We start from the raw sequence: 23,254 nt of genomic DNA, 5'->3' as shown, positions 1-23,254 counted from the left end.
TTAATTTTTTTTTACATAATATTATAAATTTGAATGAGATTAAAAAATAATTATAAGAGCAAAAAATGATTGAGTTGCGTTACAATTTAGACCTAATTGTTTATTCTAATTTAATTTTTGAATTTATTAAATTTTTTTAAAACATGATTTTTACTGTAATATTTTATTAAAATAATATAATATTTTCTTACATTATTTAAATAACATGAAAATAATTTTTATTAATAATAATAAACAACGCAAGTCAAGGACAAAACTGTTATTTCAGAAAAAGCTTCCGCAAACAAAATTTTGAGACCAGATCCAGCCAACATTACGCGCCACGTGGCAGAAATATCAACGGGCAAATATCTCCGTTGCAATCAAGTACTCCTCCTTTCTCCTCTCTCCCCTCCACCCTCTGCTCTTCCCACTCTCTGAAAACCAGACGAAGAAACAAAACTCATGGCGACTTCACCAGCAAAACTAACATTTCGCGTGGTCGTAGCCATGGTGGTGATAGTGGTGCTCTTCTATGTCGGTCGCCCTCTTTACTGGAAGATATCCGCCACGGTCCACGACATCCGCCACAATAAGCAAACCGTCCGAGAAGGCATTCTCCCTTCTCCATTTCTGTTGTATACATATTCTTGTATGTGTATTTATCCATGACTCTATTATTCCATCTTCTTTTGTCATTTTTCAGGTATATCGCAGATTGTCTACGAGGCGCAGAAATCGGTGGGCTGGTATCACGACGAGTCTGACTCGGGGATCCGCGACGATCGGGCAAAGAAGGCGGTTGCTACTGCCGCACGAAGGCTTCTTCTCGTTAAGGTTGTGTGAGAATTCTTCGTCGCCTTTGATTTCTAGGTCTTACTCTGTGATGCGTAACTATATCCTACGTTGTGTTTTCATTCAGTGGAAAATTTAGGGTAGATCGATATTGGGAGAAAATTCCTAATGGTACTTTTATGGAGGCAATTACTGAATGAACATCCGCAATGGTTTTTGCTAGACGTTATATCCAAAATTTGTCTAATTTTGATTCGTTGAAAGTAGTAGCAAATACAGGGGAAAGGATTTCTATGCCTAATGTGGTGCAGGGAAAAATGGGATAGTATTCTTTACTTTTCAAGTTTTCTTACAGAACGTTTGTGTAAAAGTTACCAAAGCGACAAAGAGGAAAGGAAATAAATGGAAATGGCGGAGTTTTAAAGGAAAGAAAAGGAGAATTTTTAGTTTTTTTGGATAACGAAAAGTTGAGAGTAAAGGAACTGAAGGGATTGCCTAGTCCTTGCTTAGTTGTAGTTTAATTTTCTAAATTCATGTATATGTTATGACAAACTACCCCTTACTTACCCGAACTCTCGTAAAGGAGAGAGACAGGATTGTATTATCTGCCTGGATTTAATAAAATTACAGCAGATAATTTTTCTCTCAAATATTGGTTATGTACCAGATGAATCAAATTCTTGGTTGATTAAATTTTCCTGACTGACAGTAATGAAATTTAGCTTTTCTCCTGCATCATTTCTCTGGGATTGGGAAAAAAATCTGTCCTTGATGATCAAATGGATTTTAGATAGTTCTTTCTACCTTGTCAGTTTTTGTTGCTCCACTGTTAGCATACAAAAGGTTTTTCAATAGTCCACCTAAGAAGCCTAGGATGTATATGTCGACCTAAGCATTCAATATTTTATGCTGTTTTGGTGTCTTAGCATTCAAGACTTCGCAGGCTGTAGGAGGATATCTTACACTTCGGTATTGTATTTTGTTTCATCATTTCCTCAATAATATTTCTTTTCTATAAAAAGAGCATTCAAGTAGCATGGCATCCTTTTTCAAACTTTTTGCTTTATTTCTTTCGCCATGAAAATTTTCCATGCCTGATAATGTCAGCAGTACAAGATAAATTGGCTTGTTTTGTTCTTTTCCAAGAACTTTGGCAAGCCTCTTCTTTCTTAATAATCATGTAACATAAGATCGGTCTTCCTTGATGGTATTCATCATATATTGGTGATAAACTCCAACCTCCATACAGTTCGACATCCTTAATATCTTATCCAATATGGTCTAAAAGATGGTACAACCAGGAATTTTGGAAAGAAATTCTCTACTGTAATTTAATTAAATCTGGAAAAGTAAATAATATAATCCTAACCCTCTCTTCTTATAGAGTTTAGGGTCCTAACAGGTAAACCTAACCAGAAAATATTGGAGTTAATGATCTGAGTATTAAGTAGTTTCTTGACTAGTAATATCTCCTTAAAACGATAAAAGCATGGATTTAAAGAACATTGGTTCTTAGACCTGAGTATTTTACATACAGGTGGCACTCTCTTGGTACCTTGTTTACAGTAACAATATTTTTTGTCTCATAAAAATATAGAATATAGATATGAAAAGTTTACTTGAACAGTAAAGTGAAGAAACTTAAATCTTTTAAAAAATTCTTATTATAATGTAATGCAATTAATTTTCATTGAGTAATGATTCTGGCTGGATGGACTTAAAGATATGTGGGCTTCATGTAAGGATCAATTATGCCATTTAATAATGTTAGTTGATTTTTATTTCAAAACAATAATAATAATGTTAGTTGATTTTAGTTGCATGAGCAGAAGACTATTTGATTTGCCTCTGTCACGATAATTTGTTAAGAGCCCTAGAATCTTTGGTAAATGATAAGGACAATGGTGTTTGTTTAACAGCTTTAGTTTCTGTTTTTCTTATCATTTGACTTTATTATTATTGGAACCTAATTACTCATCATTAAGAATCTTGGCCCTGAGACTAATTTTTTGGCCAGCTGATATACATATATATATTGGGGGGGGGGGGGGGGGGTGTTTGTGTTTAGATATATGTGTGTATATATATTCTATTAGATCTTTTCATGATTCATAATGTCTGTTATTTTTTGGACACTTAATTATTTCCTACAATCTAAATTTTATTCCACGGCCTAGCAAAAAGACAGATTGATTGCCTTCTGCCGCATACTGTAGAACTTGATTTTAAGGAAATTAGGCAGCCTATACTAGAAGGGAACAAGCTCCTTCCTTATTTAACAGAAACTTCTTTTTTTCATAGGCACACTGAACAATTTTCTGCTGAAACTGTTGGTTGGAAGTTTTACTTCTCAGAGAGGCAAAATGAAATTGCCTTTTTTTCTTTTCAAGGTATGAGTGCGTCAATGTGTGTGTAGTATATAGAAGTCTGTTATTGATTTAGATTTTGAGTGAGTAATGAGATGTTTTTTCTCCTTAAATAAAGATGAATAGCTGAGATGTGAATATCTGATGTTTTTCAAGGTTCCAGCGGTAGACTTAAATTCCTCTTGATATTGCTCAACAAGTGAGAGAAACTATGATACTTGAACTTCCCTTTTGTTGTCCATAGTCGATAACGGGTTCTCAGTCTTCTTAATCTCAAGTTGGGAAGAACTATTGTCTGCAGGTTAATTGAACCGAAAGGAAGTTAATGTTATAGGGTTAATTTGGTTGAAGTGTCATCTGAGTACATCAATTCAGCCGCTCTTTGAGGTAATCAGCAGCCTTGGATAACTTTCCAAACTAGAAATGAGAGTAAAGCTTTGGATAATGAAGAATAAAAATACTCATCCGGATCTTGTTGTGGGTTGATTGGAAAGCTTAACATACTCCATATTTAATGCAAGTTCCTAAATTATTATAAAATATTAGAAAATTGGAGGAAGTTATGATGCTCTCGAGATACCGTAGTAGCATGTGCATGTGAGGTGGATGGTAAGTGAGATAAATTTTTAGTAGAAAGTTGTCAGTATCTATCTTGCACCAAAAAGAAACTATTTTCCCCACAAGAATGACCTATTTTGAGTATCAAACATCCAAATATTGGGTAATAATGGGAGGAGATTGGGATAAGAAAGAATCAGAAATAATTAAGAATGTTACTAGCAAGCTCTTATGGAAGTTCAAATATATTGCTGCGCTAGCAGACACATACTCCTCTGGAAATTTTTTGTTTGCATTCTGTATTGATGTTTGTATATATAGAAAACCACCAAGACAGTGTTGTTTGAGTTTAGACTTTTTGTCATTTTTTGTTTTCTTACATATTCAGCTTTAGTTGCCAAACTCTTCTAATTATTATCCTACCAAACATCAGTCCCAATATTAATCGATCGGTTTTCTTGCGTATAACCGGGGGGATTGCTCGATAAATATTTTTATTACAAAAACAATAATCTATTTTGAGTTTTATATATATATATATATTTTTTAAAGTAGAAAAACAAAGAGATAAAAGAAGAACGATCAAAACTACCTCTAACTTGCACCAATCGATCTAATTATTTTATTAATTCTTAACATTACTTAATTACTGTAATTAAAAACAAAACCCAGAAAGCAAAAAATAATAATAATTCACATTTTATTCTTTGTAGAGTATGATGACTTCTTCTCTTTCTCCATACGCTCAAAAAGACTTCCGTCATACATAGCTTTAACTGTCTCCTTCTGCAGCAAACCATTCTTGTCTTTGAAAAGAATGTAAAATATCCTCCACTCTGCAAAGCTCGCTATCCTACAATACAATTAATTCATTAACAAGGTTTAAATTAATACTTGAAAAATTCAAGAGTTTTTTCAAATGTAAAATTGAGTGAAGAACCAACCATCCTTTATGATCCCTGGGTTTTCTGTTTGCCTTTACCATCTCCATCAATTCATCAAATGTTAAAGCCTCGTAATATATTCGAGCATGTCTGCTGAAAATCTCTTCGAACTTTGATGCAACGAAGCTGTAAAATTCAATTTCAATCCATATAATTTTAATAAAAAAAGTTTCTGTAAAACTAAGACTGCGTAATGGAGAAAAATATGTTTATATAAAATACGCACCTTCCATTACTGTCATAAACACCACTATCGCTTCCGTGCTTAGCCAAGTGGATATTCTTGATTACAATAGGAAACAATGGAGAAAAATATTTTCCCTGCATTAAGTATTAATATAATATATAGTCAAATATAGAATTAAATACGTGTTTTTAAATTTGACCAAAAAAGAAGAAGAAGAAGAGAATCACCGGACGAGTACTTCTACTAAGACCAACATTGATAAAAATAGAGGAAGCCACCGCCAATAGTCTACCAGAACCAACTGCTCGAAAACCTGTTAGAGATATAATGAAATCAACCCAAAATAAAAATTAAAAATAAGAACCCTAAATTTTTTTAACAAAATTAAATAATTTTTTATCATTCAATCAGCTCATATTTCATTTGAAAGAAAAAGAAAAAAAAAAAAAACCTTGATAGGTCTCCCAAGGATAAACAATGCCGTCATGGTTGCGGTCGAAGAAAGTAGCATGCTTCTGCAAAACACTTTGATTGGCCGGCAGGGATGTTCCCTCTTCAACTTCTGATTAAAATATAACAGTAACATAAAAATTTCATCAAAAGAATTAGTAACAGTAACAAAATAAGCCAAGCCGTAGAAGATTGAAATTTACCAGGATCTTCGGCAAAGATTTGTTTGACGAGTTTCAAGATCTTGCTCATCTTTTGATCTCTAGTTCAGTAAACAACAAGTGAAGATTAAATTTAGAGTGGGGTAAACAAATTGAGATTGCAATGGGATAAATCTAGAAGTAAGCATGTATTTATATAGAGGGGTGGGTCAGTGCTTGTTTAGGAAATTATTCAATTTGTCTTCCTAATTTAGTTTCTAAAAATCCTAGACAGACATTGATATTTCCTATTATCTATCTTGTTCTAAGAATACTGATTTCCTATTCTGAACAAGTGAATGCAAATTTAGTTTCCTATTTCTCTTGTTTTCCTAAGTATATATAGTGATTGACTTGCAAAAAAATATATATATTTCTCTTATTCGTTGACAATTAACAATTAAAACGTCTTGAAATAGTCAAAATAATTTGCAAAGTTTTACAACAAAAGATTTTGAAATATTTAATTACAGGATATTCTGATACTTAATTCAATAAAAATTTGGAAATGTAAAATAAAAAAATATTTACTGTTAACGACATGTATATCTTGATAAACGGATAATATTTACTGTTAATTGAGATAAAATGTCTGGATAAAAAAAAAATGATAATGCATTTTAAAATTCAAATATAATAAGATTTATTAATTAATTAAACAAGACACATCACAGATGCTTGGAGCAGGAAGAATAAGAATATTAACATTTAATTAATTAATTAGTTTTGCACTTTCTACAAAGAAAGAAATTAAGAAACAAAGAAAAGCAATGTACATATTCCAAGGCTTATCCAATTATTTCAGAAAAAATATTAATTTAAGTCTTCCATTTAGTAAAGAAAATTAATTGTATTAGTATTTTGATTTTATAATATTTCTCTAATTAGTTAAGAAAATTATAAGAACTTCAAATACTCGATGATAGAAGGATCTTTCCATATCTATGAGAAAAAAAGGTTTGAGAAACAAGCAAGAACAAGCTACCTAGAGACGACAGATAGAGAGAAACCCTAATAAGATTTTTTTTTATTTTTTATTTTTGTATTACTATTTCTTGATACTTTTAATTAACAGAAAATAAATTTTATATACATAGGTTAAAATACGGTGTATCTATGCCATGTATACACACAGTTCATTTTCTCATAATTATAAAAAATTTATACATATATACATACAATCCTTGGCACAGATCCTCTCGTAGGACACGACTACTTATTTAGTATGTCGGCTTAGCCCGTGGGCTTGGGTATCATATATTTTTACACTTTTCCACAAGATGGAGAGTAGATGTTTTCGATTCTCATATTGGTTATGTAAGTTTAGAAGTCTATATGGAAATGACTTGATAGGCATGATTGTCACATGTTGATCATTGCTTATGTGATTTATTACAATACTTTTATCTTGAATACTTTCATAGATAAAGTTATAGTCTAACTCTATGAGTTTTTTACCCTTTTGTGAAAAACATGATTCTTTGCAATATAAATAGCAGCCTTGTTGACACAACACACAACAAAAGGTTATGAATACTTAACTCTTAAGTCAATTAAAGTAAAGGACCGTGAACTCTAAAGGAAGTAAATTATAAATTTAGTGCGGAAGAGAAATAAATAGTTAAGATTTACATTCCTTACACAATAATTCAGATTAACTAATAGAGTTACAAGAATGACTCTTTTAAAAAAAATAATAAAAAGTCAAAGAGATAAATGAAAAATAAGCAACTGAGCATCCTACTCGCAACTCTCTTGTGGATCGGGCTCTAGATCTTAATTCTCTTGATCTGAAATGATTAATGAATGAATGAGCTATACTAGCCCAGTAAGAATATCACGTTACTCACTGACACAGAAATGAAGGTTGGTTGAAATTATAAAAACAACTAATGGAGCTCTCAATTTAAGTAAATTCGTTTTTCATGTATAAAATCATTTACCACATACTTACCATAGCGAGATTTACAAAAAATCAACTTACAAAATCAATAACATCAAAATCTTATATTCAATTAGTGAGAACAACAACTTTCTCATTTATCAGCCTATTGGTATCCATGGGGGTATATAGGGATGTCCCCACTACGTATGAACTTATTCAATATTTTCAAATAACGGGCCATCCCTATACCCCGTTCGGTATGGGCGTTAAAAGATACCATCCCTCAATACCCTGTCCGGTATAAGGGTAAAACGAGCTATTCCCATATCCCGTCCGATATGACTGCCAAATTACCAATCATCGATACCCTGTTCGATATGAGACAATATTCACGGTATAGTTTTCTATGTACCCGGTCTGTCTACCATCTCCCAGTATATCCAGTAAGGTTACCGTTCATCCATTCACTTAATCAACAATTTTTCATTTACCTTTAATTTTCAGTTTTCCAATTTAACTGTAATAACATAAAACAAGCAATACATGCATTAAGGAAACACAATCAAATTATCATACCAATTGCAGTGTATTATCATGCATTCGAAACTGTAAAATCAATCAATCAGATAAACATGGCAGACAGTAATAAATAACTGGTTTCAGCTCCATTAGTGACCTGCAATTAATTATGGATATTTTCTAAATTATACAAAATATCGTATTATTATTAATTAAACATCAATTCCATAATAGGGAATAAGGTGAGAGATTCTTATTTGAATTGGTGTACAAACGCTAAGTTTTTGACTGCGCCTACTGGCGGTCACCAAGTTCTCTGAATTTTTTTGGGGATTAAAACGCGCTTTAAGTACTTAAAAATACCTCAAAAAATTTAAAATCAGTGTTAGAAACCCTTTTTGGCCAATTCTAGAATTCTAGCATGGCGGCTCCGCTGTGATCCAGTGACGGCACCGTCGTCTGTGGTGGCGGTTTGCCTCGGATTGACTGTTTTTGGCTGATTTCAGTTGGTTTTGTACTAATCCCTGTGAGAAAACAAGTTAAGGGGCCTTGGTGGACTGAAAAAATTGAAAAACTGAAGCGTACCGGTGGCGGAGTTCTCCGGTGTGGCGACTCTACTGGCTCACATTTGCAGTTGGACGTTTTGCTTCGGTCAACTTGTAGAAAAAGGGATGGTGATTACAATGGTAGAAAAATTACACGAAGCGGAAATCGGGAAGGTGCTTTTTTCCGCGGTGGCGCCTCCGGGCTTTACCCGCAGTTTCTAGCTCATCCACCAGTCCTTTTGCTTCGATTTGACCATGGGGGTGTTCAAAATTGAATTTCGAGTGAATGAAATTTTTTTTTTACCTCTTTTAGCGGTCGGAGGCGGCTTCAGTACAGCGGCGGTTGACTCCCTTCCCAGCGACTTGCTTTCTTCTTCGGCGGGAGAGGTCTGACGGTTAGGGTTAGGGTTTGGTGTAAAAAAAATTATTTATATCTATCTCCTTTTAATCTGGGCCATCTATCGCGTTTGATCTGGACTGCTCGATTGCGTTTAAATAGGAAGTGAATCTGGACCGTTCATCACGATTTGATTTGGATTGTCCGATCGAGTTTAAATAAAAAGTAGATATGGATTGTTCATTGCGTTTAATCGTGATCGTTCGATTGCGTCTGAGGATGTAATGAATCTGAACCGTTCGTGCGCGTTAGAACAAATCCGGACTGTCCGATCGCGGGTACGCAAATCGTTAGTGTGGCCTCTAGTGTAGCACTGCGTCAGCGTGCCTTGCTACGCGGTGCGCTCTGGTTTGTTGGGACTGCTGACTAGGCGTCATATGTGGCACAAGTTTCTTAAATTATGTTTTGACCTCTAGTTTTTGATTTTTCTTTCAAAAATACCCCCAAAACCAAAACTTTCACCCAATTTTCTCAAAATTGTTTTCAATTTCATCATCCAATTAATTTTCTTCATTTTTACATTAAATAAAAATTTTAAAACTAAAAAATTATATTTATATATTAATTTTAATTACATTAAAATTAATTAATGTAATTACAGTTAAGAAATATCTTACCCACATCAATTTATGACAGACGTTGGGCATTGTTTTGTACTCAGCTTCAACAGAAGAGTAGAAGACAATGTATTATTTCTTTAACTTCCAACTGACTAATGAAACTCTGAGAAATACATAATACCCAGTAACAGACCTTCAAGTATCTTTATATGCCCTCCAATCCCTATCATATTAAACATTGAGTTGAACTCTAGAGGAATATATGTAAATAAAGCCTACCTAGGTGCATGTTTGATATATTTCAAGATTTTTTACACAATATTAAGATGTTGGTCTCTTATATTCTCCATAAATTGCCTTAGAAGTTGCACTAAATATGATATGTCAAGTCTTGTACTTGTCAAATGCATAGTTTTCTCAATCAATTTTCTGTACATATTTGGATTTGAGATCAACTCGCTATAATCTTTAGATCTAAGAAAAGCATAAGGGTTTTAATAAGTAGAGTATTTGTGTTTTTGAGTAGATCCAAAGTATATTTGTACTAACAAATATATTCCCTTTTTTGGAACAAATAATTTTAAGGTCCAAAAATGGCTTGAGGTGTCCCAAGACTTTGATCCTAAGCTTTCTGTCTATTTCAAACTTCAATATGTTAATCAAGCTAACATTATTTCAAGCAATGATTATGCCATCAAAATATATCAACAATACAATGAAGTCTTCTCCATTCGCTTGCACAAGCATCGATTGGCTGAAACCCTACTGAAGGACAATGTTTGAGAGTTTTGTGTACAACTATCTGAAGGTTTTTTTGAATTTATAAATACTCTATTAATAATTAATATACGAGGAAAAATTTGATAATTTTTCTTAACTTAAGTATTAAAATTTGTAATATCCGGACCCAAAAAATTAGTCTAGGATATATTTTGTTAATTTAGAGATGTATAAAAAATATATTTTATAAATTAATTTAATAAAATTTTTGTTATATTTGGAAAAAAATAAATTAGGAATGAGATTGAAAATAATTTTGAGAAAAAGATGTGAAAATTTGGGTTCAAATGGTATTTTTGAAAGAAATATCAGAAACTGCGGGTCAGAATACAAGTGAAAAAAATTTGGCCACGTAGGATTGCCCAGTCAGCACCTTCGGCAAATCGGAGCGGCCCGCGTGGCAAGGCATGCTGACTCGGTGCCATGCGGGAGGCTATACTGGTGATCCGCGTGCCCTGCGATCGGACGACCCAGAAATGATTTTGCGCGTGTAGACGGTCTGGATCCGTTTCTCCCTTAGGCGCGATCAGACGGTCGAGATCAAATACGATGAACAGTCTAGATTCATTTCTTTCTTAGGCACGATCTAGCAGTTGAGATTAAACGCGATGAACGACTCAGATAAACACGATATGAGTATAAATATTTCGCATTAGACTAAACCTGAACCCTAACTGCCAGCCTCCCGCTAGGGAAGAAGAATCAGTCGCCAGAGAAGGGAGCCAACCGCTGACCGCTGCTGCACCGGAGCCACCTCTGTAGCGCCCGGAAAAAGGGGCCGAAAAAAAAAAAAAAAAAACCACGTCGGCAGCCACGTCAGCAGGCTCGGTCATCCCGACCAACCGGGACCTGCCACGTGGCAAGACCACGTCTTTCCGAAACGGGCCACGTTGGCGATCCACGTAGGCGAGATCGGACGGTCCAGATCAAGCGTGCGATCGGACGACCCAGATTTAATCGCACGGACGGCCCAGATTTAATCAAAAACGGACGACCCAGATTAAATCAAAATGGACGGCTGAGATCAAAAGGGCAAAGGGTTATAAATAGAACCCCCACACCAGACCCCAAACCCTAGCCGCCTGCCGCTCGCCGGAGAAGACGAACCAGAAGCCGGCCGCCGCCACCCGCCGCCGCACCAGAGGGATTTTCGACCGCCGATCGAGGTAAAATTCATACCCCCGACTCGTTTTTCCACGCTGATCCCCCCAGTGGCCAAATCGGAGCCAAAATCCCGGCCAAACGGCCGGAAAACACGGCCGAAAGCCAGCGGCGCTGCCGCGCCCCTTCTCGATTTTTGCCTCCGATGAGGCCATTCCCGGCCTCCGTTTGATGCAATTTTTATATCACCGTGATCACCATTCTTTTCTCTACAGGTTGATCGGAGCCAAATCACCAAAACACGAACTTCACCGGAGAGCCGTCGCACCCGAGAGCACCGCCGCCGGTAAGTTTCGGTTTTCCGTAAATTTTCGGCCCCCTGAGGGCCATAGGGTTGTTTTATCACAGGAACCAATGCGAGTGTAGCCGAATTCGGCCGAAAACGGCCAACCCGAGGCAAACCGCCGCCGCAAGCGGCGGCGCCGTCGCCGGAGCACGGCGGAGCCGCCGTGCCGGAGTTGCGATTTGGGCCGAAAGGGGCCCTGGGCCTAATTTGGAATTTTTTTGGAACACGTGCAGGTACCAGTGGTGTGTTTCAGTTCCCCGAGAAAAATTCAGGAAAAATTAGGGACAGCCTGTAGGCACACTGTAAAGCCGTGTAAGGACCCCTCACTCTATTTCCTATCACGGTATTAAAGCTTAATAAATAATTAAACGGTATTTTGAGACTTTATAGATGTATAATTGATTGAGGTTGCCAATGGAGCCCAAGTCTGATACAATGTTGGTCTATTATTGTTTGATCTAATTTTCAGTATTAAATGCAGTATGAGGTTTGATGTTTTCATTTTATAGTTTCGTGTGCATATTTTACTGTTTTATTGTTTATTGGTTGAATGACTGAAATACCGATACTGTATGTTGTCTGTTTGGCATGAATTACTGTTTTGCTTATCTAAATGCGAATTGATGATGTTGATTGAGGGAAAGAAGAATGGAAGATTGTATAAATTGATAATTGTGTAATGGGGTCAGCCTGACTAGATATCCTGGGAGATGGTGGACGGACCGGGTCCGTAGGGGACCCTACCGGGATTGTGGTCTCTCATACCGGATGGGGTATGGAGATCTTATGTGTTTTGGCGCCCATACCGGACGGGGTATGGGGACGGCCCGTTTCACCCTCATACCGGACGGGGTATTGAGGTTTACAGTTTTGGCGCCCATACCGGACGGGGTATGGGGACGGCCCTGGAATCTGATTACAAGTATTAAGGGTAACGGGTAGCGGGACCCTTATGGATCCCCATAGATACTAGTAGGCTGGTGAATGAAGAAAAGTAATTGTGAAATGATTGAATTGCAAGGGCGTGATAAGTATTATGTTACACAGTTTATATGATTTCATGATGATGATAATGTTATTGCTTTCGTATATTGTTTTATGAGTTTCACCGAGGTAAGTGAATGGTAAAAGGTTTTATTACTGATAAATGAGTTTATTGTAAATTATGCTCCATTGGTCTTTTTGTGTTTTCTACCCACCTTTATCTCCGTGACGGTGAGATATCGTGATGTCCTTACTGGGCTAGTGTAGCTCATTCCTTATTTAATCATTTCATATCAGGAAGACATTGTTCCCGAGCCCGTTCCGCAAGAAGACGACGAAGGGGACGCCTAAAGACTCCAAATTCATATTCGTAGTTTACTTTCGAATTTCTCTTTTAGTTAGTTTGATCTTTTATATTTTGAGCACGTTTTTGGTTTTAGTGTAAGGGATGTTAATCGAATTTTGACTTCGCTTCCACATTTGATATTTTTAATATACATTCCATTTTAAATTTCCGGGGCCGACCGCCAAAGAAGATAAAAATTCTCCTACCCACTTGAAATTCGATTTTGAGTACCCCTATGGCCATATCTAAGCAAAATGAACAGGGGGTGAGCCGAAAACCACGGGTAAAGCCTAGTAAAGCCACTGCGAATAAAACCTGCAACCTCCTCCGATGAACCCCTTTCTGTTTCCCGTTTTGTATAATTTTTTCACTGTTATGTTCAATGTTATATTTTCTATAGGTTGACAGAAGAAAAAATTCCAGTCGCAAAGGTGAGCTGGTACAGCCGCTGCACCCGGAAAATCCCACCATTGGTAGATTTCCGTTTTCTGATTTTTTTTTGGGCCAACCGAGACCCCATAACATGTTTTTTCGTAGGGATATGTATAAAGACGGTCAAAACTGGCCAAAACTGGCCGAAAACGACTAAGACGAGGCAAACCGCCGTCGTGGGCAGTGGTACCATTGCTGAATCACGGCGGTGCTGCCGTGCCCGAACCCTAATTGGCCTGAAAAATTTTTTAACACCTATTCTGGATTTTGATGGTATTTTTAGATACGTGAAGTGTGTTTTTATCTCCGCAGAAAAATTCAAAAAATCCAGAGACCGCTAGTAGACTTAGTAGAAAGTTCAGTATTTCGGATATCAATTCGGGTGAGAATCCTTCACCCTAATCCTTGTTATGGGATTAAAGTTTAATAATCAATAATATAATATTTTGTAAAATTTAGGAAAACTTTGAGAATCATTACAAGTCACTACTAAAGCCAGAACTTGTTAGTTATTTATTTATACTGTTTAACTGATCATTTTAATTTACAGTTTTAAAATATATGATAATATATTGAAATGTTTAAATAATTCAGTTGTGCTTCCTTGATGCATATATCGCTTATCTTGCGCGATTTACAGTTGATTTGTGAAATTTAAAATTAATATGCAAATAAAAAATTGCTTGGTTATGTGAATTAATGAATGGTTGTCTTACGGGATATCTTAGGAGATGATGGACGGATCGGGTACATAGGAAATCCTACCGTGAACGTTATCTCATACTGGACAGAGTATCGAGGGATGATATTTTTGGTACTAATATCGGACGGGGTATAGGGACGGCCCAATTCATCATCATATCGAATGAGGTATCAAGGGATAATATTTTTGGTACTCATACCGAACGGGATATGGGGACGACCAATTCACCCTCATACCGGACGAGGTATCGAGGAATGATATTTTTAGCACTCATATCAGATGGGGCATGGGGACGATCGGTTAGTTGACAACTTTAGATATTATGTTTACGTGTAGTGGGACACTCCTATGGACCCTTAGAGATACCAGTAAGCAAAATAAAAAGGAAAAATTGTTATTCTTACTCACTTGAATATGAGATCATAATGTTATTTGAGCTATTGTCTCTATAGGTCAGTTTTAGAAATCTCGTAACGGTAAGTATGCAATAAATAATTTTCCTTATGATAAATGAATTTATTTAAATTAAGAGTTCAATTGGTTATTTTTATGATTTTTACCAACCTTTGATTTTTGTATCATGAGTAGTGTGATATTCTTATTGGGATAATGTAGCTCACTTCCTCATCTATTAACCATTTCAGATCAAGAAGAGTAAGATTCAGATCCTGATCAGAGGGAGGGCTGTGAGTAGGTGTCCCCTTAGATCTTATCAAGAGCTAGTGGAGGTTAATTTTCTTACAACATTTATTTACTATTTTCATATGTTATTACATTTTTTATTTTATGAGCTGCTGTGAAATGGATATTTCTGTAGCCATATTGAGATGTTAATTTATGTGTAAGAAATGTAAACTCTAATGTTATTATACGCTTCTGTATTTAATTTATGAGCTTATTTCTATTTAAGTTCTGGGTCTTTACAGTTTGTATCAGAGCTGCCTTCCTCGGAACCATTTCTTAGATAAAGACCTAAGGAAACAAAAAAAAAAAAATTATCGCTAAACCATTCCTTATAAAATATAAGTACAGATAGATGAGGAGAGGAAGACTCCCACTAAACTGAGCAGTCCGGGAGGGTTCACTTCCAGAAGATGTAGACTGACTATTTGAAATACTAGAGAGACTCATCACTATCCAGCAGACTCGAGAGGAAAGAAGGGAGCTAGCTGACCCTTCTCTGCTACCACAATTTGGGCCACCCCTGCAGTGGGAGGATCCTGAGCCACCCTGATATGACCCTGCTCTCCTACTGTATCACCCGATACCACCATAGTACAATCCGGTGCCTCCACCGTATCATCCAGTACCACCACAAGGCCATCTGGTCCCTCCCCAGCACAATTTAATCCTTCTTCCAGGGGATCCAATTCCACCCATGATGGACCCAAATTACATTGAGAGGTATAAAAGACTAAACCCATCTACTTTTGCAAGGATATCCTCTTTTAAAGAGGCTGAGTACTGGTTAGCTGAGACAGATAAGACTTTCACGGCTTTTAGGGTGGTTCCTGAATAAAGAGTTATACTTGCCACCTACATGCTGGTGAGATAGGCAGGTCACTGGTGGTAGCTCAAGCATGCCACCCTGTTTGTTCCACTCACATGGGAACAGTTCCTGATGGCCTTTAATGCAGAGTACCTCCTAGAGCATCTCTGACATCTGAAAAAAATGGAGTTGCACGCCTAGTTCAGGGTGATATGACTGTGTCAGAGTATACCTAAAAGTTCCTAGAGTTGGACCGGTATTTTCCTGAGAGCATGATGGATGAAGGCAGAAAGGTAAGGAAGTTTGAATAGGATGTCATTTCTAAGATTAGACAGTAGCTGTATGTGTTCGAACTCAGTACTTACTCAGCTGTTCTGGCCAATGCACAACTAGTGGAGAGAAACCTTCGCATTTGTTTTCCAGCAATGGGGAAGCTCAAGCCCCCGGTTTCACATTGCAGACCAGCACCCACTGCACCTGTTCAGTAGAATAAGAGATCTAGGCCAGTGACTCAGCCTCCTCCTCATATCCCAATAATAGGATGCGGTAAGACTTGTCAGCACTGTGGTAAGGATCATGGGGACCGACCCTGTTATCGCCTCAACAATACTTATCGTATATGTGGGAGTGTCAAACACTATACGAGATAGTGCCCAAGGAATTAGAACCAGGCCATACCTCCTATCTAGGGCAGAACTTACAACATCACCCAGAAAGATGCAGAAACCAACTCAGACGTGATACAGGACAAGCTTAAGAAAGAAATTTATATTCGAGAGATTCTGGTAGTCCGAGACTTTCCGGATATATTTTCTGATGAACTCTTCAGCCAAACACCCAGCTTATCTCGGTTGTCTCTTACCGCATGAGCCCGTGTTGAGATGGAAGAACTGAGGAAACAGATAAATGAATTGTAGGATAGTGAGTTCATTTGACATAGTGTGTTCCCTTGAGGTGCTGGAGTTACATTTGCAAGAAAAGGGGATGAGAGGTTAATGTTATGTATTGGTTACAAGGGACTGAACAAGATCACGATCAAGAACAAACCCCATTCTCAAGGTCGATGACTTTTTTTATTAATTGTAAGATACCCAGGTCTTCTCCAAAATAGACATTCGTTCAGGTTACCACAAGGTAAAGATTAAGGCAGAAGATATTCTCAAAATAGCTTTCTGAACCAGTTATGGACATTATGATTCCTGGTCATGCCATTTAGACTAACCAACGTACGAGTCATCTTTATGAATTTGATAAACAAGATTTTTAGACAATTCTTAAATCCGTTCGTCATTGTATTTATCGATGATATATTGGTCTATTCAAAATGCAGAGAGGAACACGCTCACCATTTAACTCAGCTTTTGCAGGTTCTTAGAGAAAAGAAGTTTTGTGCAAAGTTGAGTAAGTATGGGTTCTGCCTCGAGTAGACTACCTTCATAGGGCATATCATATCAATGGATGGGGTGTCAGTGAACTCCGAAAAAGTTGAAACAGTGCTTGGTTGGGAGAAATTGACATCGATCAAGGAGATTCGTAGCTTTTTGGGAATGATAGGTTATTACTGCAGGTTCGTAAAAGGATTTTCTACCCTAACTACTCCTTTAACCCCGCTAACAAAGAAGAATGTTAAGTTTGAGTGGAACAAAAACTGTGAAAAGAGCTTTTCAGAACTAAAGAAGTAGTTGACTACTGCACCTGTATTAGCCTTGCCGAGGGGGATAGGTGGATACATAGTTTATAGTGATGTCTCCTACCTGGGGTTAGGTTGTGTTCTGATGCAACATGGGAATGTCATAGTCTATGGGTTCAGGTAGTTGAAGAGTCATGAGAAAAACTATCCCACCTATGACTTAGAACTTGCCGCGATTATCCACGCTTTGAAGACTTTGTACCATTACTTATATGGGGAGATTTTTTAGATCTATACCGAATATAAGAACTTAAAATACATATTCACTCAAAAAGATCTCAACATGCATTAGAGACGATGGATAAAACTCCTCAAGAACTATGATTACAACATTTTGTATCACTTGGGTAAGGGCAATGTGGTAGCCGACGTACTCAGCAGAAAAAGTACAGGTATGTTAGCTCACATAATGGTTTCAAAATGCAGGATAATAGGGACTGCACAACAGATATGACTTCAGGACTTGAAGAGAGTTACATGCTTGGCTCATCTGACTGTTCAACCTGAGTTGATTTAGAGAATAAAGGAAGCCCAATTCGCTGCTTCCACCCTAGTAGCTCTCAGAAAAGATGCAAAACAAGTAGTAAATTTAGAATTTTGAGTCTTTGCCGACGAATTGCTCAGATTTCAGGATAGAGTGTGTGTTTCATGTGACGGTAAGCTGAAAAAGGATATCATGATAGAGGCTCATAGCTCAAAGTTTGTCATGCATCCCGAAAGCACTAAAATGTATCAAAATATGCGACATCAATTTTGGTAGAACAGGATGAAAAGAGAGGTAGCTAACTTTGTTTCCAAGTGTCTAGTGTGTCAGTAGGTCAAGGTAGAACGTCAGTGCGTAGACAACCTACTTCAACCATTACCGATTTTAGAGTGGAAGTGAAAACACATCACAATAGATTTCGTGATAGGATTACCTTGGGCACGTTCGAAATATGATGTCATTTGCGTAATTGTTGACCAACTCACCAAGTATTATCACTTCTTGACCATCAAGATGACTGACGCCTTGGACAAGTTAATAAGAATGTATATCCGGAAGATAGTCAGGTTACATGGAGTATCAGTGACAGTAGTATCTGATAGGGACCCCAGATTTACTTCTCAGTTCTGGTCTAGTTTTCAGCAAGCTATGGGAATAAAACTGTCTCTTAGTACCGCATTCTACCCTCAGACCGATTGACAATAAAAAAGAACGATCTGCACACTGGAGGATATGTTCCGAGTTTGTGGTCTTGACTTCGAGTGCCATTAGGATGATAATTTACCCTTAATAGAGTTTGCTTACAATAACAACTACCAACAAGTATCGACATGGTTCCGTACAAGACGTTATATGACCGCCCATACAGATTGACGATCTGTTGGGAATAGGGGAGTGATAGAAAATTATTCGGCCAAGATCTTGTAGAGGAGACTACAGCCAAAATAGTAAAAATTAGGAAGAACATTCAGATAACTCAGAGCAGGCAGAAGAGTTATGCGGACACCTGGAGGAGGAATTTAAAATTTGAGAAAGGTGATCGAGTGTTCCTCAAGGTCACCCATTTCAAGGGAATCAGTAAGTTTTGCAAGAAGGGAAAACTAAATTCCCAATTTATTGGGCCACTTGAGATCTTAGACAGAATTGATATTGCTGCCTATAGACTGGTACTACCTCCAGAACTATTCAGAGTCCATAATATGTTTTATGTGTCCATGCCACGCAAGTACAACTCGGACCCCTCTCATATCTTGGCCCACGAGTCCCTTTCACTCTAGGAGGATCTATCGTATCAAGAGGTACTGGTGGGCATTGTAGACCAAAATAGCATAATACTCTGCAAGCAAAAAATTTCCTTCGTTAAGATCCTATGGTAAAATCACACACAGAAAGAGGTCACATGGGAGGTAGAATCAAACTTCAACGTCTAGTATCTCCAACTGTTTGATTAAGTGAAAGTGACAATTTTGAGGGAGTAAATTTCTTTTAAGAGGCAGAGAGTTATGATACCCGAGCCTAAAAAATTAACCTGGGATTAATTTTATTAATTTAGAGATGTATAAAAAATATATTTTATAAATTAATTTAATGAAATTTTTGTTATTTTTGAAAAAAAATAAATTAGGGATGAGATTGAAAATAATTTTGAGAAAAATAGGTGAAAATTTAGGTTTGAATGATATTTTTGAAAGAAAAATAAAAAATTGGAGGTCAGAATACAAATAAAAAAATTTGACCACGTAGAACTGCTCAATTAGCAGCCTCGACGAATCGAAGTACGTCATGTGGTAAGGCACGCTACTCGGTGCCACGCGGAAGACCATGCTGGTGATTCACGTGCCCCGCGATTGGACGACCCAGAAGCGATCACCATGCGCGTGGACGGTCTGGATCTGTTTCCAACTTAGGCGTGATCAGACGATCGATATCAAATACGATGAACGACCCATATTCATTTTCTCCTTAGGCACGATCAAATGGTCGAGATCAAACGTGATGAACAGGTCAGATTAACGCGAGATGGGTATAAATATTTTGCATCACACTAAATGTGAACCCTAGGTGCCAGCCTCCTGTTTGAGAAAAAGAATCAGTCGCTAGAGAAGGGAGCTGAGAGCCGATTGTCGACTGCCAACCGCCGCCGTACCAGAGCCATCTTCGACTGCCAAAAACGATAAAAATTCTCCTACCTACTTGAAATTCGATTCCGAGCACCCCTGTGGCCATATTAGAGCAAAATGAACGACAGATGAGCAAAAAATAGTAGATAAAGCACGGTGGAGCCACCGCGGGTAAAATCCGTAACCTTCTCCGATGAGTCCCTGTTTCTCGTTTCGTGCAATTTTTTCATTGTTAATTTCACTGTTCTGTTTTTTACAGGTTGATCGAAGAAATAATCCTAGCCACGAAGGTGAGTTGGCAAAGCCACAGCACTCAAAAAAATCCACCACTAGTAGGTTTCCGCTTTCTGATTTTTTCTGCCAACCGAGACCCCTTAATGTGTTTTTTCACAGGGATATGTATAAAGGCGGTCGAAACCGGCCAAAACCGGCCGAAAACGATCAGGCTGAGTCAAATTGCCACCACAGGCGATGGTGTCATTGCCGGAGTACGACGATGTCGTCGTGCTAGAACTCTAAAATTGGTCAGAAAGTACTTTTAACACCGATTTTGGATTTTTGGGGTATTTTTAGGTACGTGAAATGTGTTTTAATCTCCGCAGAAAAATTTAGAAAACTCAGGGACCGCAAGTAGGCGCAGTAGAAAGTTCGGTATTTCGGACACCGATTCGGGTAAGAATCCCTCACTCTATTCTCTATTATGGAATTGAAGCTTAATAATCAATAACATGATATTTTGTGAAATTTAAAAAATTTTGAGAATAATTACATGTCATTAATAGAGCCAAAATTGATTACTTATTTATTTGTCATGTTTAACTGATTATTTGAATTTACAGCTTTAAAATGCATGATAAAATATTAAAATGGTTAAATGATTCATTTGTATTTTTTTGATGTATATATCGATTGTCTTATGCGATTTACTGTTGATTTATGAAATTTAAAATTAGTATGCAAATGAAAAATTATTTGGTTATGTGAATTAATAAATGGTTGTCTTACTGGATATCCTGAGAGATGGTGGATCGGATCAGATACATAAAAAATCATACCGTGAACGTTATCTCATACTGGACATGGTATCGATGGATGGTATTTTTAGTGCTCATACCGGACGGGGTATGGAGATAGCCCGATTCACCCTCATACCGGACGAGGTATCGATGGATGGTATTTTTGGCACTCATACTGAACGAGATATAGAGACAACCCGATTTACCCTCATATCAGACGAGATATCGAGGGATGATATTTTTAGCGCTCATACTGGACAGGGTATGAAAACGTCCGGTTAGTTGACAGATTTATATATTAGGTTCACGCGTAGTGGGACACCCCTATGGACCCCCAAGGATACCAGTAAGCAAAATAAAAAAGAAAAATTATTGTTCTTGCTCACTTGAATATGAGATCATAATGTTATTTGATTTATTGTCTCTATAGATAGGTTTCGAAAATCTTGCAACAGTAAGTATGCAATAAATGGTTTTCTTTATGATAAATGAATTTACTTAAATTAAGAGCTCAACTGGTTATTTTTATAATTTTTACCAACCTTCGATTTCTGTATCGGTGAGTAGTGTGATATTCTTATTGGGTTAGTATAGCTCACCCCTTTCCCTATTAACTATTTCAGATTAAGAAAATCAAAATCCATATCTTGATCAGCAGGAGGATTGTGAGTAGGTGTCCCCCCGGATCATATCAAGAGGTAGTAGAGGTTTACCTTACCCCCCTATAATATTTATTTACTATTTTTATATGTTACTACATTTTTTATTTTATGAACCGCTGTGAAAGGGACATTTCTGTAACTCTATTGGGTATGCTAATTTATGTGTAAAGAATGTAAACCATAACGTTATTATACGCTTCTGCATTTAATTTATGAGCTTGTTTCCATTTAAGTTTCGAATCTTTACAAAATTTATAATCTTAGTTTGTTTTTCCTTAAGCATATTGTTTCCTTATTTGTTTATTTATTTTAACAGTCTTAGTTACCATATAATTTCAATTTGTGTGAGGAGAAATCGATAACATTCAAAATTAATATGCGAAAGAATTTAGAAATAAAAGTTAATTTTGAAATATTTAATTTCAGGATATTCTCATGCTTAGTTCAAAATATAAGAAAAAAAAAAAACGAGAGAAGTTGAGAAAAAACACAGAACAAAGTAGCTTAAAAATGTGAATCCTGAAATACCAATTATAATACTAGAGTATTGTTAGTGGTATGTATATTTAAATAAACTAATAACATAATAATGAGGGTATATATTTTCAAGTTGATTGCTTTTTGTTTGTTGAAACTTTGTATTAGTAAACTTTTTGAGTTGAATAAACGAACCCACCACTTAAAACATGCTTAGAAAAGAAGTGTCTGGTCTTGTCAACGTAATCATGGGGCAAGAATATAATACCATATAAAGTAGTGCTTTTTATGCTTAATTAATCTCTTTAATTCTCCAATTACACACACGCCTTGGAGCAGGAAGAATAAGAATATCTATCAACATTTATTTAATTCATTCATTCATTTTGCACTTTCTACAAAGAAATAACTTATGAAACAAACAAAGGCTATATATATATATATATATATAGATTAGCACTAGGGTTCTCGGTAGTAGGAGTTCATCATCTCTGCGTAATAAAATCATATACTTATACATACATGCATTGGAGTTCAAATTGAAGCTTAATCATGATCCTAAATTTTAAAAAGAAAAGAAAAAGCACTTTTGGGTGGTACCAATCTATTTGGGTGTAAAACGTTAGTACTCCATTTCTTAAAAAAGTTAGCAAGAAAATTACAGGGTCACTAATTTAATTAAAGGTAACGTCCATAAATTGCCTATAACAACTAAAGGCTCATTTTATATATTATAAATATACCTATCTTTTAACTAAAATTCTATATAATGATCATATTTGAATGTAGTTTTATGTATAAATTCGAACCAACTTGATCAAAAGGTAATTAAAGATTGACTCAATCTGATTCGATTGTTCGGATTTACAAGATATTTATTTTCTTTACCCTAATTAATATAATATCACGTTAAAATAATATAACGTTTTATCTTTTATTTGGTACACTAAGGATAACCCATGCAATATTTCTTATTCTGCATAAACTTTATTTTAAATATTCATAAATATGAATTATTTTAGGGTTTCACGATCGCGTCTATGCTCCATGATTCTCTAGTGTTTTAATACCAAAATGCAATTCCTATGTCATGAGAATACTTCTTAATTTTGGGACCGCTTCTGAATATAAATGACACTGATAAGTTCAGAGATTATTTTTAGGTTTAGTATTATTTCTAACTTTTTGGAATGCTCTAGAGTTCCATGATAGTTTTTTAGTCTTATTATTATTCCTTTT

General features: G+C 36.4%; 2 protein-coding genes across 4 annotated transcripts; one reads left to right on the top strand and one right to left on the bottom strand.

The window, feature by feature from the left end:
- Positions 1 to 316: 316 nt before the first annotated feature.
- Positions 317 to 21,619, top strand: LOC110812317 (Low-density receptor-like protein). 3 transcript variants are annotated; one of them, XM_088216480.1, is made up of 4 exons: positions 317 to 592; positions 686 to 816; positions 14,722 to 14,805; positions 21,500 to 21,619. In XM_088216480.1, the coding sequence occupies exons 1-4, from the start codon at positions 445 to 447 to the stop codon at positions 21,602 to 21,604; spliced, it is 468 nt and encodes a 155-aa protein (XP_088072606.1). In that variant the 5' UTR covers positions 317 to 444; the 3' UTR covers positions 21,605 to 21,619. The 3 variants fall into 3 exon arrangements, 2 of the variants coding, with proteins under 2 accessions (XP_088072606.1, XP_021894765.2); XR_015818012.1 differs by lacking the exons at positions 14,722 to 14,805; positions 21,500 to 21,619 and adding exons at positions 3,076 to 3,164; positions 3,297 to 4,050 and having other exon boundaries at positions 328 to 592; XM_022039073.2 differs by lacking the exons at positions 14,722 to 14,805; positions 21,500 to 21,619 and adding an exon at positions 3,076 to 3,278 and having other exon boundaries at positions 328 to 592.
- LOC110812312 (putative peroxygenase 4) lies at positions 4,298 to 5,756 on the bottom strand. The gene is made up of 6 exons (XM_022039060.2): positions 5,483 to 5,756; positions 5,281 to 5,391; positions 5,057 to 5,142; positions 4,869 to 4,963; positions 4,643 to 4,768; positions 4,298 to 4,551 (listed from the first exon to the last, which is right to left on the bottom strand). Exons 1-6 carry the CDS (start codon positions 5,529 to 5,531, stop codon positions 4,392 to 4,394), a joined length of 627 nt encoding a protein of 208 aa, XP_021894752.2. The 5' UTR covers positions 5,532 to 5,756; the 3' UTR covers positions 4,298 to 4,391.
- Positions 21,620 to 23,254: the final 1,635 nt, after the last annotated feature.

Source organism: Carica papaya, chromosome 3 (assembly GCF_054855325.1).
Source record: "Carica papaya isolate Zhongbai chromosome 3, ASM5485532v1, whole genome shotgun sequence".
Lineage (NCBI taxonomy): Eukaryota > Viridiplantae > Streptophyta > Magnoliopsida > Brassicales > Caricaceae > Carica > Carica papaya.
The sequence above is the reverse complement of the archived record's forward strand: the minus strand, read 5'-3'. Positions and strand labels throughout refer to the sequence as shown.

Excerpts from the sequence above, each read along its gene's own strand:
- LOC110812317 (XM_088216480.1), top strand. The coding sequence starts at position 445 with ATGGCGACTTCACCAGCAAAACTAACATTTCGCGTGGTCGTAGCCATG. Across the intron at positions 593-685 it reads TAAGCAAACCGTCCGAGAAG|GTATATCGCAGATTGTCTAC; the intron begins GCATTCTCCCTT and ends GTCATTTTTCAG. Across the intron at positions 14,806-21,499 it reads CTTATCAAGAGCTAGTGGAG|ATTAAGAAAATCAAAATCCA; the intron begins GTTAATTTTCTT and ends TAACTATTTCAG.
- LOC110812312 (XM_022039060.2), bottom strand. The coding sequence starts at position 5,531 with ATGAGCAAGATCTTGAAACTCGTCAAACAAATCTTTGCCGAAGATCCT. Across the intron at positions 5,392-5,482 it reads AATCTTTGCCGAAGATCCTG|AAGTTGAAGAGGGAACATCC; the intron begins GTAAATTTCAAT and ends TATTTTAATCAG. Across the intron at positions 4,769-4,868 it reads GTTTATGACAGTAATGGAAG|CTTCGTTGCATCAAAGTTCG; the intron begins GTGCGTATTTTA and ends TGAATTTTACAG.